General features: G+C 36.9%; 1 protein-coding gene across 5 annotated transcripts in view; it reads right to left on the bottom strand.

Moving 5' to 3' along the window:
* HOOK3 (hook microtubule tethering protein 3) overlaps nt 1–16,402 on the bottom strand; it is a 79,703-nt gene that overhangs the window by 54,368 nt on the left and 8,933 nt on the right. For 4 of the 5 annotated variants that reach the window (XM_039724195.1, XM_039724196.1, XM_039724198.1 and 1 more), the window contains exons 3-4: nt 8,835–8,907; nt 654–704 (exon numbers count right to left, since the gene is read on the bottom strand). In XM_039724195.1, the coding sequence (XP_039580129.1) occupies nt 654–704; nt 8,835–8,907 (124 nt within the window). Of the gene's footprint in view, nt 1–653; nt 705–2,948; nt 3,045–8,834; nt 8,908–16,402 lie in introns of all 5 variants that reach the window. The other variant, XM_039724199.1, reaches the window with a different exon arrangement.

The raw sequence follows: 16,402 nt of genomic DNA, 5'->3' as shown, positions 1-16,402 counted from the left end.
AGACAGTATTTTGAAACAAGCAATGTCTAGAACGTGCATATTATGGATTTTGTGCTGCCGCCTGTACAGATCAATTCGTCTCAAACATCACTGAAACCATATTTCAGCTGAAGATTCACCACTGAAAGAAAAAATACGGTCTCCTCTGGAGTAATTATGTGCTGAGTTTGCTCAAAATAAGAGAGAATGACAAAGACTGAGTCCAATACACCTGAATTAAAATATTTCATTTAAAATCTTAATGCAGGGAGAGTCTAGATATGCTCTCCACTCACTCTCCCAAGAGAAAAATAAGGAAAAGAGCAGACTTTAGCTGCACTGGAGAAAGGAAAAAGATCAGACACAGGTACATTAGAGTACATCAGACACAAAGTCCATCATCAGAACATAATCAGTAAAGTCATCTATTCCTCACATGAGAAAATTTGTGTATCGGGCTTCTCTGCTACTCCCGAGTATTCAATAAAGCAGGTGGGAAGGTTTAAAGAAGTCCAAGACTAGGGAATAGACCATGAATCACTATATATACCAAAAGGTCTGCAAGAAAATGTCAGAACTTAACCTGCAGAATACAATTTATCTTCCACAGGTTAACTAAAACACAGGATTTAAAGGCAAGCAGATGAAGACTAACTAGTTCAAATGGTTCTTACCTCATGGTTGTAATCCAGTATTCCTTTTAAAATTTTCTTCAGATTGCTTACCTATTTGACAAGAAAGAGGAAATACAATAAATACAGCAAGTATTTTACAGAGAAATCATCATAAAGTGGGTAATCACAGAAGAATCACACAAAAGAAGGATATAATTACATTATTTACGCACAGTTAAATTTAGAATCATGAAAGTTATGCAAGAGGCCCTTACGACCAGACTTCCAGATGTGATCACAAATCTTTATGAACTCACAGAACCCATTCAAATTTATGAAAAATATAACATTGTTTTGGATAGGCTTTAAATCAGAACCTATGGCATGAATGTTTTTAGATATTTGTTTATCTTAGGATTATCTTTGCATCCAGAAGTTAAAACATTATTTCCCTCCCTTCTTCTCTTGAAGTATCCTAGTAATCTACTTTCCGCAGAGCTAAACCTCTTCTTCCAAACCAAAACCAGCTACTGCTTAATATCATCCTTTATTCTCAACCCATATAAGCTGAATTTGCTGTTTTTCTCATTAATTATTCTTCTTAGCTCTTTTATTTTTGTTCTTGTCATTCTCTGTCTCTCCTCCCAGTTTTTACAAATCAATGTCTGCCTTACAGTGGCAGACTTACTAGCAAAATTTACACTTCTCCAAGATGACTTCACTGCTATGCAAAGGTAGCTTGTATAACCAAAGGTTCACTTGTATAACCAACGGCATCAGTAAAGTATCTCCTGCTGTACAGAATGTCACATTCCTCTAGTACTGCGTATTGCTCCCTTCCCAGCAAAAATCCATTTGTGTCAAGTCTCTGGAAATAGTGTGTTTAAAATTATAAAAATGCCCGTGGGTCTCACAGGTGAAATTCAGAAGAAAAAAAAAAGAATCTTTGCACTAGAGATTACCATCAATTACTGTTCAAGTATTTAAGAAAATAATTTAGATAACAGAAGTGGCACACTGTTTCCTAGGACAAAGGAATGGCTGAGAGAGCTGGGGGTGTTTAGCTTGGAGAAAAGGAGGCTCAGGGGTGACCTTATCACTCTTTACAACTCCCTGAAAGGAGGCTGTGGTGGTCAGCCTCTTCTCTCAGGTAACAAGATGGGACAAGAGGAAAAGGCTTCAAGTTTTACCAGGAAGAGTTTTTTGCCAGGAAGAGTATCAGGAAACATCTCTTTATTGGAAAGCATTATCAAGCATTGTAACAGGCTACCCAGGACATGACTGAGTCACCATCCTTGTGGTGTGCAAATAGCTGTGTAGATGTGGTATGCTGGGACAAGACTCATTGATGGACTTGGCAGTTTATGGTTGGATTCTATGATCTTAAGGATCTTTACCAACCTAAATGATTGTATGACTGAAGTTTAAACAGGATCCACAAAGACTAAACCAATATAACTGGGATTCACAAAGTTCTCTCACTGACAGCAGCAGCCACAGCAGCAAACTGTGGAACTGCAATGAAAGAAGAGCAAAACCTCTCAAGTTCTAATTGCTTTTGGAGCCCACCATAAATTTTATATTCTTGACTGCATTCCAGAAATATCCAGCTAGAAGATTCTGTCCAGTGACAGAAATTATTTACCTTTCAAATGACCTGATGGATGTTAGGAAACATGATACTGAAATCCAAGGACAAACTCAACACTTCAATATGGTCAACAAACAAAATGACCTGATGAAAGTAAATTGCAGACTCAAGAAAGGAACAGGATACACACACTGTAAGATTTTTCCAAGAAAACCAAAGTGATAACAATCTGGTTACCTGACTCCTATTAATCTACTCCCTTTTGGATAGAAGTGCCAGAAGTTGATTCTTTATTAAGACATAGGAACATTCTGACTGCCTCCATAATCACTGGATTTTAAGTCATATAAGAAACAAAAATTCATTTGGACCTGAAAAGTGACACATCAAATACCCTGACAACCCAGAATGAGAACTAGAGATGCTATACTATATGTACATGAGAACATTTACTGTCACTGCCAAAATGGCATAATAGGCAGTTTACACCTTCTACACCAAAGCACATACCTTTTCTGTACTATTACACACAACACAGCATGATTCTGTAAGAGTTGTAACTATTTCCTAGGTGTCTGTCCAACAGCAGCCAAGACCACCACTCAAAGGCAATGTATAATCATAACCAAAGCCAGCAACAGATTTCAGAATTTAAAGAAATTAAGAAATTTTATTTTTATATCAAATCATCACAAAGAATACTTCACTGATTGGAATATTATTTTCAAACTTGATTAACTAAAATCTTCTGGTTTATAATTTACCTGAGTCTGCTGCAGAAAGAGCCATGGAAACGCAAGGGTCATGTTGCAGAATTTAAGTCCAGTTTACCGATGAGAACATTTGTGAGGAACCTTGAACTTGAACATAATCCCAAAAAAATGAGAAACCAAATGGAAACCTGTGAAATACTTCTTTTCCCCTCTCCTTGTAAGCATTTTTGAATTAAAATTCCTTAAACACAAAGAGCCACCTTCCACTACATAACTCTTAAGTGTTTGAAGTCGAGATACTGAAACAAAACCAATATTGATCAAAATTCATCATGAAAATGAGCTCATAGGGCAGTACCTTCAAAGAAGAGAACAGCAAACAAACTGAAAAAGAAATCTTCGCCATCCTATTTCACCCCACTGTCAATCAACAGTACCAGAGTAATTTATTTTCAAGAATTAACTGTACCATCTTTGTATTTGGCACACAATCAGACAATTGTGAGGTTAAAGCAGCTTCTTTATAGACTTCTTTTAAGACTAGGACTGACTTAAACTTAAACATGATCTTCAGTATTATTCAAACAGCTCTCCATTTTTTTCCTAACTTGCTTGCAGTCAATAAACTTAGATGGTTTTACTGCCCCTGGCAGGGAAAAGATCATCATAGGGAAACTACCACTAATATTTTGTACTTGGAAATTGAACTGAGTAGTTCCAGCAACATTTATAAGGTCAAAGCATATGAGATGAAGACCTCAAGCAGCCACATGACAATGAACAGCAGCCTAAGAAAATGTTAAAGACAAGCAATTAGATCAGAATTCTAAGTCACACCAGGTGACAGTTGTTCAGAATTACTTTCCACTTTTTTAAGCACTTAGGAAAACCTAAATGTAGTTAACAATGACCATTAAATGATGTAATGTCAGACCACAACAGACAGAATTGCCAATACAGATTATGACTATAAAGTACTAAACCATTGTTCGGATGTCAGCCCATGACCACATGGGATGCCTATTTGTTCTTGCTTTTCCACAAAAATATTCATACTACCCTCCCAACACCTTTAACATTCATTCCCTGCAGCCATACTTCTGCTGGAAAAGATGTGACGTTTACTGGGGTAAAAAAAGTGACAACTATGCTTTATTTCACCTCAGGAATTTGTTGGTTGTTTCACCTCAGAAATCTGTTGCACCTAATTCACAACAGATGGACCAATAAGTATTTCTAGACAAAACTCTATCCATTTTCAATTTCTTTACCATCTGAGAATATTGATGCAACCTCAATATTCTGACTTCTTTGAACACCTGAATTTCACTAATAGCCACACCAGAGTTGTGTGGCTGTTCTCTACATTAAATTATCATTACCCTCTCTGCTGACAGCCGTCTTGGCTATAGTACAGTACTACATACTAAGCACACGGTGCTCAGTACGACACTGACCCTTATTACACAGCATTAACCTGACAAACTGACTGGAATGAAGGCAGAGATCATTTGATCTGCCAACACCATAAGACTTAATCGTTGCCTGTTTTTTTCTCCTGTTTTTCTTTTATTCTCACTTGTCATATAAAATCTCTATTAATTACAACTTGCTTACTGTTTCAAATCTCAGGTTTGTAAGTGCAGTCTGTCTAGATTTCTCTCTTTACTAACACTGTTGTGTAACAAAGGGAAAGGCCAATGGGGTGGGCAATGCCATTAAGCTTGTGATTGCTGACAAAAAGTGAGCATAGGTTATCTAACTTCCTGGTTTTTCTCCAACATTGTGGCAGACAGTGTCCAATTTTGCATTACTCTTATATCACACGTATGACTGAAACCCTGTTTGCGCTGGAGGCTCTGTGCAAATTGCCTTTTCTTTTTTCAATTTCAAATCTTGAATAATATCTGGAAATGTTGCTAGTGCACCCTTTCAAGAGGTGTGGGAATTCTTAACCAATAAGCCTTGAATATCTCATTAAGGTACATTTTTATCCATTTACAGTTAACAGGTGGGGTGTGGGGTGGATGGGCATGGGCGTGTGGGTGTGTGTGTGCACACACCAAGAAGGGGAGGGAGCACATGTGTTCACTGTTTGCACCACTCTCACAGGCATATGGTTTCTGATTTAAACTGCATTTTGCAGGAACGTGTCTCATCACTGATTATAGGTGGAACCTAGAGAAAGACTAGATAGTGAAGGTTCACAAGACTAACACAGTTTGCTACTAAAACATTAATAAACTGTACTTTAAATTGATGCTGTAGCCTGAATGCCAAAATGAAAAGTTCAGAAGAAAAAGTCAGAAATCAAGCTGAACAATGTGTTTCCTTTTCTTCCTAAGCTTTCCACACTGAATGAAAGAGGACGAGGGGAAGGGGGACATTTATGCCATCCCTCAGAGAGCCAACAGTTTATTCTGTAATTGCCAAAACTGATGCACATGAATCAAATCAGTAATTTTTTTCTTGATTAGGGAACTTCATTCCTGCAAAGTCAAAATATTTTCTAAGCTGCTTTTTATTTTCAGTATAGTTTTTATGTTCAAGATGGCATCTTCCTCAGCCACAAAATACTATGTTGTACACAATTTAAATCTGGACTATATAGAAGTGTTCATTGTACATGAGGAAAGAGTTAATGGCTTAGCTTTTTTATGTTTGTAAACCATCATAAAATTGCAGCAGTGAAAAGTCTTTTTGTTGCCCAAAGGAAAACACAAACTACTATGTACATTGATGTATGCTATAAGCATGAAATTTTAACCCTGAAGAAATAACACTTCTCTACAGTAGACAAAGATATGGTTAGCTCTAGGAACCACAATGCTTGCTGAATGGTTCCTATTTTGCAAGTTCCCCAAGTTTTAGCATTTCCCCTTTTCTCTACTGTGCATTGCTCAATTTCCCAAGTCTGGCAACTTGTCCTGAAACCAAGAATTTAAAAACATCCCTGTGAGTTTTGGGGTTTTTTTTTTCTCTCAAATGATACAGCAACAGTAAAAACACTGCAGTTATCAGAAAGCAAAATGCTAAAAAAGCCAAACTAACCAAACCCGTGAATCCCCCTCCTGCCTCCTCCCAAAAAAAATCTCAGCCTTATGTTCTTGTTTCTTCTCCACAGAGGACAACACAAAATTCAAAACACAATCACATCACTCATTGCCTTCTCCCAGGTAACAAGTGCCAGGACAAGAAGAAACTGTATCAAGAGGCATCAGGTAAGTTTTAGGTAAAATATTAGGTAAAAGATTTTCACAGAAAGGGTTGTAGAGCATTGGAACAAACTGCCAAGCAAAATGGTAGAGTCATCATCCATGGAAGTGTTCAAAAAAATGTGCAGATATGGCACTTGGTGACATATTGGGCTGTGGTGAACACAGTGGTGGTGCTAGGTTGACAGCTGGACTCAAAGGTCTTTCCCAAACTTAACAACTCTATGATTCTATAATTTTCTGAGTACTTCCATGAACAGTGGTTAGGCAGGCCGTACAAGACCTACACCATTCTCTACCAGCCCTCCTAACCACTATTTCACAAAACTACCTACACACTGCATTTAGATTGTTTTTCTGTATTCCCCCTACTAGACCAGATGCTTTACATGGTTCACAATACCAAGAGATGGTACAAGTGGTGACCGTTACAATAGATGGCATCAGAGACAAAAGAGTGACCATGTTTAGCAACACCAAATTAATGTAGCTCATTACCACAACACTTGAGATAATCCAATTATCATTTCTCAAGGCACTTCTTAAAGTATGAAGGGAAAACTATATTCTAGAGTCATGCAACTATGATACATATCCAGTAACGAATATATTTCTAAAAGGAGGGTCAGTCTCTTCTCCCAGTTAACAAGTGACAGGACAAGAGGAAATGGTCTCAAGTTACCCCAGGGGAAATTAAAATTGGGTATTATGAAAAATTTCTTCACCAAAGACATTTTCAAGCATTGGAACAGGCTGCCCAGGGAAGAAGAGTTACTATCCCTGAAGGCATTTAGAAGAGGTGTAGATGTGGAGCTTAGGGTAATGATTTAGTGTGGACTTGGTAGAGTTAACTTGATCTTAAGTCTTTTCCAAGCTGAACAATTCTATTAATATAAATGCACATAGGTAGTGTTCCTACAAGCCAGACTTTAAATGCAGGATTGGATGATAGGCATTTGGAGATCTAGACTCCTAATAATGTTTACTCACATATAAAAAACTGTTGGCAAAGTATAGGATTACGTCCAGATTAAAAAACAAGAGTTAAAGTATCATACTTGTGCCTTTTAATATTCTTCATGAAAAGGGAAGTGGTCTACAAAAATGTATACAAAAAGCTGAATTATACATATTTCTTAAGGAAAACAAAAAAATAAGTCTTTAGTTCTTGTTTACATGGACACTTGAAAAGCAAGATGGAATGACAACAGCAAGAAACTGAAATTAGACCTGATGCTTTGCCAACCTAAGTCACATAAGGAAATTACTAGATTGTTCAGCTTGTTCTTTTTTCATACCTGCTAAGCTTTTACATCTGCCAAAATGGTGGGAGACATAAAATATTTATTCCTCAAATTCCATATGACAGTAATAGAAGCTGCTGCTCCCCATTCAATTAGCTCAAATGCTATTATAACCAACAGTTTTCAGTTTGTTATCCTCCACATTTAACAGCCAAGACTTCAAAATTCCTTAGGAAAAACAAACAAAAAAAATTTTACAGAAAAATAAGACCTTGTATCCAGCTGTTCATTTGCTATTCCATACAATTCTTTGAGAAGTTAATATAAATTAAGTGCTCTACATGCAGCAGATGTAGGCCAAAACAGTCCTAAAGGTTTTTCTAGGAATCATGTCTCTTATTCAGCAGCTAATATATCCTCATCAATGTACCCTCACTTTTGCTGGCAGCCCTAGTAGACAAAACATTCTAAAGCATTCCAGACTTCACACAGCTGGTCAGACAGCAGAAATCATGCTGATACACATTTCCTGGCCAAGTCAAAACATAAACAGCAGTGGTGTGCGCCATCTTTGTCTCAGGCAGCATTCTGTCTCTGACCGTCCCTGAAACTGACAAAGTGATGTAGACAAGCCTGTAAGTACTAGAGCATTTCACAGTTTTAGTCCTTCCCCAGATGCTCAGAATGGGTTTTGGTGGCTGGAACAAAACGGTTTTACAGGAAACAAGAACTAACAGTAAATTCCTAACTATTTTTCTTCCCCCAAATTAGTCAGGCTGAAAACAGAAATTTAGAGAAGCACACAGATCATTCTCTGAAACAAACTAATCAAAAGCTATACTAACATCTGCACGTGAGACAGTGTTCTTCACATTCTAAAGCAAAATGTTCCTCATTCATAGTTCTTGTAAATTCTTTTTCCTTCAGGTTTGCAGAGAAGTGCTAGAATGCCAAGTGATACAAACAACCCAGCAAACAGACTGTGATTAAAAATCATGCTGAGTGAGAAACACAGGAAAAACACAACTTCCTCCCTTAAAACTCAGTAGCTCTGCAGAGCTGACGAAGTAAAAGGAAGCAACACGTTGCAATTTTTCTTTAAATATATTGCTAATTATGTTCCTATTTTTATGCAGTTGCTTCTCAAAAAAGCTGACTTTTTAAAAGCTGCTTTCACACTATGCACTAAAAAAAAATCTCTCATTCAATGTTTGAAAAATGAGAGGTAATTAATGTAACATTTACTTTAAGATTTTCCTTTTAAATCATTAAAACCTGTTTACAAATTCAAAATGTCTTTGCTGAAACTGTGCAGGACAATACAAGACAAAAACAAGTAAGTGTTATTAAAATTGTCTAAAATTCAAAATACTGTCTATAAAGCAAGATCCTAAACCAGAAATGTGAGAATATTTAGACTCAATACTGTATTAAGTACTGAAATACAGATTCATAGACAAGCAAAGTCAGTCAAATACCTTTAGCCTCCAATTATCTCCTACTTCTGTTTTGATTCTGTTCAGCCAATTTTCATCAAAATAAGCTGGATCTCTGAAAAATAAGAAGTGTATTCATTAAAAACACATTACAGAAATTTTGAGTACACATTCAATATTAAGCTCTTATCTCAGGTTTGAGTTCATTTAAATGACTTCCTCTTGTATCTGACACACGGCCTGAATATTTGAAGTACTTCAGAATCCCTTTCTCACTTTTCTAAGAACTTTCACCCTGTTGACAGCACAGCTTCATTTGTGCGCCATAAGCAGCTTATGCTTTTGAGGAAGCTTCTGTGTATTTTGAATGCATTTTGCCAGTTTTCCCTCCATAAGTCCTACCTCTTTATTTCTCCTCTGGTGTTGCAGCAGTATTTACTTGCATTTCTTAAAATTGTCAAAAATTATTACTTTTCCACACATTGTGGATCCCTACCATTGCACACTGCTTACAACTATTCAGCTTCTAAAATAAAAGCCTGAAACTGAACAAAACGTATGCTGTCTTGATAGAGTGAGAAGAGCTAGGAAGCATCACTAAAGTTTTTATGACTAAGAACACACTTCACTATTTCATCTACCAAACACTATCAGTTTTTGAAATCCTCTTGTCACAGTAACCTACACAAATCTTTTTGTGAACATCCTTCCTCAGAAGTTTTTCTGTCCTCTGCACTTTTGACAAGACAATGAAGAAAAAGAACAGAGAACTATTTCTACTTCTATGGACAACTTCTCCCTATTCATTTTTTCTCAAAGCATCTTCCACAAGCTGCTTCTTCAACACACCTCCTGAGACTCTCTCTTCCGCTGCCAAGCTCAAAGACCATCTAAAAGGCTAACATTTTCTACTGCTCAATTCAGTCAAATTTTCCCTTTATCATAGAGAATTTTGAAAATGCTATAATCAGAATTAAGGATAAATAATGTACTATATAATAACCCTTTTAAAGGAGTAGGAAAACATAAGGAAATACTCATATTTCATCCAACATATGAAGTCAATACAGCCTATTTTGCTATTGTTAGCAAAATGTTTTTAAGAATTTGTCTTACAGTTTCAGGTGAAGTACTCTATTTTCTGGACTTATACTGCTGCATTTGCCATTGATTACTGTTTAAGATTTACTGCTGCATCTTCTAAACATAAAAGGGTTCTTTCTGGACTGAGGTCTTTTTTCAAGGGCAAGACACCATGAGATCTTTTGGCAAAACTTCAAGAGAACTCTGAATATGCCTGGAGAGTCAAATAACATCCATATCATATATACGGTAAACTGGCAATTACATCAGTACTTTTATTAGAGCACAAACTTTGCAGCCACGCTTTGCATCTGATGCAAAGCACAGTACATGCTGTATTCCATCTTCTCCACAGTGTCTTCACAATGCATCAAGGTCTGCAAGCTGTACTACAACTACAATACACATCAGTGGAGGAAGATCACAAATAGCAATTTTTCTCTACTGACACATTTTCATTGTTATTTTTGCACACTTTGCTACAGACTCTGGTGAAGATTACAGCATATTGCGTTTCCCTTGACATGGCATCTACAAACATATATCTGGAAGAACAGCTTTAATTACTAGTTAAGTTGATGACTCCAAATTACTTCCATTCAAAAACAGTACAGTTCTAGCACAGATGACAGAATTTTAAATTACGGAACAGAAAAAGCAATGTCTTATCCTGACTATCATCTGGTTTTGAAATATATGTTTTCAAATAGCTTTCAAATGGCCTCTCTGCCACAAGAAGACAAGTACACTTAAGAATGACATAGATTCAAGTGTATGTAAGATCTCTGACACATAAATTAAGTTTACATTCAGCTTTTACATGAAACAAATAGGTTTCCTTGAAAAAAGCCTTAAGGAAAAAGCCTTCATTTGCCTAATTTCCACTCAATCACAAGAAAATTATCTGGACAGTAATGAAAAGAATGACAGCTCAAATCCCATTTTAGGTGTGGGTTTCAAAAAATACCCTAATGACTGCCAAATGGGTCTTCTGGGAACTGCAAACACATAAATAAGCTAGCTTAACAAAAGACTCAGAGTTACAAAATATTTATGCAGCTGAGAGAGAAAGCAGGCATGCCCTATGCTTCCTCATCAAAAAAAACCCAACAGGACTTCTTCAAGGACTGTACCATATAATTTCAAGGGTTGCACTTGGCCACTAACATCTTCAGTTGCTTCAAGGCTGTAGTGCCATAAATACACCAATCCTTGACATACCATTTTCATGGTAAATAATGGTTCTAGGAAGCAACATGGGTAAGAATAAAAAACATCCAACAAGCAAAATTATATTTGGACTGACTGAGTAGCTGATATTGCATATCCAGTCTTCAAAAATAACAGCACCAATAAGAGAATCAGCTGAGGAACACTAACAAGACTTCAGAGTTAGGTCCATCTTACTTCACACTGAAAGCCTGAAATTCAGCAGAAACTAAGCAGTTTTTCTCAGCTACTACTGCAATAAAAGCAACACATGGACCAGCAACTGTCTTTTACAGTCTAGATGAAAGTCATAAACTATCTAAACCCTGATATACATCATCAGACATACTTAAGGAAGGTCTCTGAGAAATAAATCTAAACTCAGTGTGGTAGTCCTCTTCCACAGATCCCTTTTGTTTTTTCTTTTGTATGTACACAAACCTCATGGAAGCATCCAAGGGTCCAGCAGCTGATAAGCAATCCAGTTGAAATCAATATCATCTAACAATGGTCAAAATAGCACCAACAATTCTTTTTAGAGAACTTCATACAGGTTACGCAATAATTAATAGCACTGCAAAAACTCTTTGCCAGGACACAATAAGCAGAAAAGCAAAAGATTGGGTTTTCAACACCAATCAAGTCTAGAATGATCACCCTTTCCTCAACCTCATCACCATTATAGTTTTCTTTCTTTTCAAGAGTCTCATTAAAATTCATTACTAGTACCAACAGCAATGCTCTCTCTATGTAACAAACTACTGGAAATCAAACCTGAAATAAAAACTTTTCCACAAGAACTTCTAAATATATTTTTAAAAAGGGGCTCCCAGATGTTAGATCACTCACAGCCCTTGCTGCAAACAAGTCTCCTTTCGCTATATTTTTGGGGATCAGGATTCAACCAAATTCAGGCCACCTTAGTCCATTTCACTGGAAAGCAACAGCATTATTCTCAGAGTGTTTGAAAAAGCAAATACGAAAATGTGTGGCTGAGAAGTGAGCAGCTACATCAGAAAATTAACTGGAGCATCTTCATTACCATGAGATGACTCATACATGAACTACGTATTTTGAATTCAGTAAGTTCCTGAGCCTAGATCCAAATTTACACAATCTCCAGCACTGGCTAACTTTCAGGTTTAGAAAGGTATTTGCACATCAGTTGATTGCTGCCTACTGTCTCACTAGTACTGCAGATAACTGAGACTTTTCTTCAGAGCACAAGATACTTGTGCTGTTGTTAATGCTCTATCACTTCATGTGATGTTTTCAGCAGTGTTCATTTATACCATCTCCATCTTATTTTGTATGCAAATTTTCCTTTATTTAAGCAATCATCTCTCTGCATCACAGATGCCAAGAGACAGAAATACTCTTCTAAAGAAAACCAACCCACAGAGCATGTAGTATAACTCATGATTATTACTCATTTTTACAGTGGTACAGTAAGTTGCTTCAAAAATGTGTTTACAAAAATTTCCCTCCCCCAGTGACATACAAAAGCATGGCTTTGGTGTTTTGCATGTGTTAAAATACATGCAGTGTGTTACAATGTATAATATCATGAATAATTCATTGAGACGGGTGCAATGCACAGATGACAGAAGAAAATATATACAATTTTCTACATTTACCAAGGCCAGTATGACAGAGGAAGAAATAATCAAAACAAGAGGAACACCTGGTATTAAACAGTCTCCAGATTGGGATGAAAGGAAAATTTGAAAACAGGAAATCCTGCTATTATGGTGATATCAGTGGACAGTGAAAACATAAGTAACATCAGTGCAAACTGCACAAAAAAAAGGATGTGATTCAGAAGCAAGCTATGGCACTTGTACCAGCACAAGCTACACTATTTTAGACCAACAGTCTACTCATAAAAAATGAAACCAATTTTTTTGCTTCCATTCTTTAGTCCTGTAGTACAACACTCTTCAAAATCATCATCAACAGTGTACAGGCAGTTTTCTTCTTACTGTATTTCATATCAATGCTAGTCAGAGGGATCACCACATCTGAATAGAAATAATAAATCTTACAGAATAACACACAAAAGTTAAAAACATAGGCTGAATTTCTTCCTCCAAGATAATACAGTTAGCACTAGAGAATTACATTCAATGGTATTTAAAGCTGAAATTCAAAGATTAAGTTTTAATGCTATAAAGGAAGAAAATGTCCTTTGTTTTTCTAACAACTGAGACTGCAAGCAAAGTTTTCATTCTTGGTTATGTAGAACATATTTCTGGTATTTGCTATCACACACTACATCAATAGCAAAAAGTTTCTGAAGGTGTCAGTAACTTCCTCTGTAACCTTTTCTTCTCACAGCTTATTCCAGCAGTTTTGTAGAAGAAAAGTCTGCTGCATTTGTTATATGTCTGGCACTTATCTACAAATGGGCTGCTACTGTGAGTGCAAAAAATATTGAGGATGATGTATGAAGAATTAAGAAGCAAAGAAGAAACTGTCAGCCCCGTCCACTTGGTACAAGGCACTGTTGTGCACAGTACAAGCTGTTTTTATCGGCTGATGAGCAAGCAATGTTCTTCCTCTTCTCTTTCCTCTTTTCTTCCTTTTTCTGACTAAATCCTACAGTTCTGTTTTCTGCAAATTTTATGTATGTCTAAAACAACTAATTCCCTGAGCTAGGGATCTCTCAAAAACTGCTCCTCATCATGACCTACTATCTCCCATCCTCATAAGTACCAGTGGACTTTTCCTAAGAAGACAGATGTAAGGAAAAAAAAAAGAAATAATAGAATTCACTCTTAAGCCTTTAAGTTTTTGGGAAGAAATGCTATCCTCACTCCCCTATCTGGAAATATATCCAGATCAATGGACCACTCCAACAGCTTTAAATTTTAATTGATACTCTTCTTTACTGGATATATTAAACTGCTCTTTAGTATTTTTAAACATTAATTAATTTACTACAGTAAAATCCTGATTCACACAAAGTTGGCAGAACTGCCTCCTCCTTACCTTTACTTAATCAACCTCCCACTGTTATTAGGCTCAAAGAACACACACTCAAAACAAACCTTTAACAGGAAGCAATATACTAAGAAACACCCAATTTTCATTTTTTCCTTGAAAAATTACAAAAATAGTAGTTTATCCTTCTCAATAGAATAAGAGTAATGGCATTTAAGTTGTGTCCGCAGTCAAAACAACATATTTTTCCTTTGAAGATTAACTTTTTGAGAGATTTTCATGTCAAAGACAACTATTCAAGTTTTCTCTGCAAATGATATGTCTGCAGCGACCTGATGCTTTTAGGCTTGCTCCTTGCTATTTAACATCACTGCATGACTTTTCCAAATAACCTTAAGCATGTAGCTGCCTTCATGTATTCTACATGACTATCTCTCTTGGGGCAGAGTGGGAATACTAGTGGGAGCTGCTCATATAAAAAGAAAAGCAGAAAAGCCTGCTCTAGACTTGCTTCACATTGTTGAACATGCCCCATCTCCCAGTGAAGTAGTCTTCCTGTTATTTTTGTTCAAAGGACCAACAGGAGGATTTCACTGCTAGTATTGAATTTGGTTTTGTTTTCAAGAAAGAATATTTAAAATGGCTTTGTCAACATGCTCCTGATCAGTCTTCTGACTAGAAAATGCTGATCCTGTATTCTCTGTATCCTGAGAGTGGAATATTGCTGATCACCAATATTCCACTCTCATGTCCAGGGAAAGAGAAAATGTTTCGCTTTTCTACAACCCTTAGTTTCTACTTCAAAAATCAATTAGACTAATCTTCTGTTACACTTCTTATCTTATACTACTTCCCTTCTGTTTATTCTGTTTTAAAAAGAAAAACAAAAAAGCAATATTTTCTCTCAAAGATTGTTCATGTTATCGTTCCTGTTGTACAATCCAAGATCAGATTGCTGCTGCTCTTCAAGGTTTATCTCAGCAGTAATGCAGTCAAGATTTAGCAATACTGTTGCTAAATTTCAGCATGAGAATATGTCTGTTCATTACATAAGTATGCAAAATGTTAAATCTGAAGCACAACAACCATAAAGTAAGACAGTTGAATACTAATTTTGGCATGTTCAAATTATTATGTAGAACATAAAGAAAGAATTATAAATTGTTTAGGCAAGCTTCACGTATTTTAAAATCATGCTACAGAAATACAATATTTGTATTGTGTATTTATTTTTAAAGTTCAGTTCATCAGCTGAAAATAGTATCTCAGAACCACATGCTAAAAAATCTTGACTACATTGAGATTTACTTTTCCTCCTTTTTTTTTCTTCCTGTGAACTGGCAGTTCCTTCTCTCACTAGGAGGAAGGCTCCTGCTCCTGAGAATCTGCAGCTAAAGAACAGACTCAGTGCCCTCATAGCAGTTACAGCCCTAGGAGCTCTGTCAAACAAACCATCTGTGTTCAGTAAACCTGAGCCACGCAGCAGCACAAGAGGGAAGTGCTAAAGGCTAGAACAGGATGGAGGACCCTCATCTTCTGACTGACATCAAGAAGGGCTGTTGCTTGCTCAGGGTTTGAATTCCGGGCATTGTTGAATGACTGCTGAAGCTTGTCCAGCCCTCACATGATTATTCCTTCAGCTCTTCCACCTGGGCCTCCAAAGTGCCAAATGTGATTACGCATCTTTGGAAGGTATGGTCAAGGCTCGGGTGGTGCTCTCCCCTGTTGCACCAGTTAGTGAGAAGGAGGTCTGAGCAGCAGACAGACGCCTGCAAGTCAACAACCAGCTGTAATACAGTGTTGGCAACAAAGTTTTGGTTTTGATAACCATTAAACCCTTTTCAGAATAAGGACTGCTTGGAAGAGATAGGATCCACCAGACTATAGTGGGCAGACGCATCTTCACAAACAGGCTGGCCAAAGTGGTAAGAACAGTTTTATACAAAAAAATGAATATTAAGCTACAAAGACGTGAACTCTGTTGAAAAACTAGGGGTGAGGAATGATATGAACAAAAGACACCTCATAGTCAACAAAACAGGTCTGGGTAAAGTGGGATCACCTCAAGCATATGCACATAAATATAGAAAGACCTAAGAAAGAACACTCTGGGGAAAGCTTCATTTTTGGGAATCAGAAAGACTGGATGCATACGTGGAATGCTTGTGCACTAATGCAGGCAGCATAGAGAACAAATAGGAATAAACAGAGTTCTGTATGTAGAACCCTGTTACAAGGTCACAGACCCACTGGGATCGTGAAGTCATGGTAGGATGGCTCACATGCCAAGGCGGCTGCCATGAGCATATACAGACCCCTTAGGAAGAACAAGCTGAGAAGGCAGTGACAGAAAGATGCCCTTTCTGCGACAGACC

This window comes from Passer montanus, unplaced genomic scaffold (genome assembly GCF_014805655.1).
Source record: "Passer montanus isolate IOZ18808 unplaced genomic scaffold, ASM1480565v1 scaffold52, whole genome shotgun sequence".
In the NCBI taxonomy this organism is placed as follows: domain Eukaryota; kingdom Metazoa; phylum Chordata; class Aves; order Passeriformes; family Passeridae; genus Passer; species Passer montanus.
The sequence above is the reverse complement of the archived record's forward strand: the minus strand, read 5'-3'. Positions and strand labels throughout refer to the sequence as shown.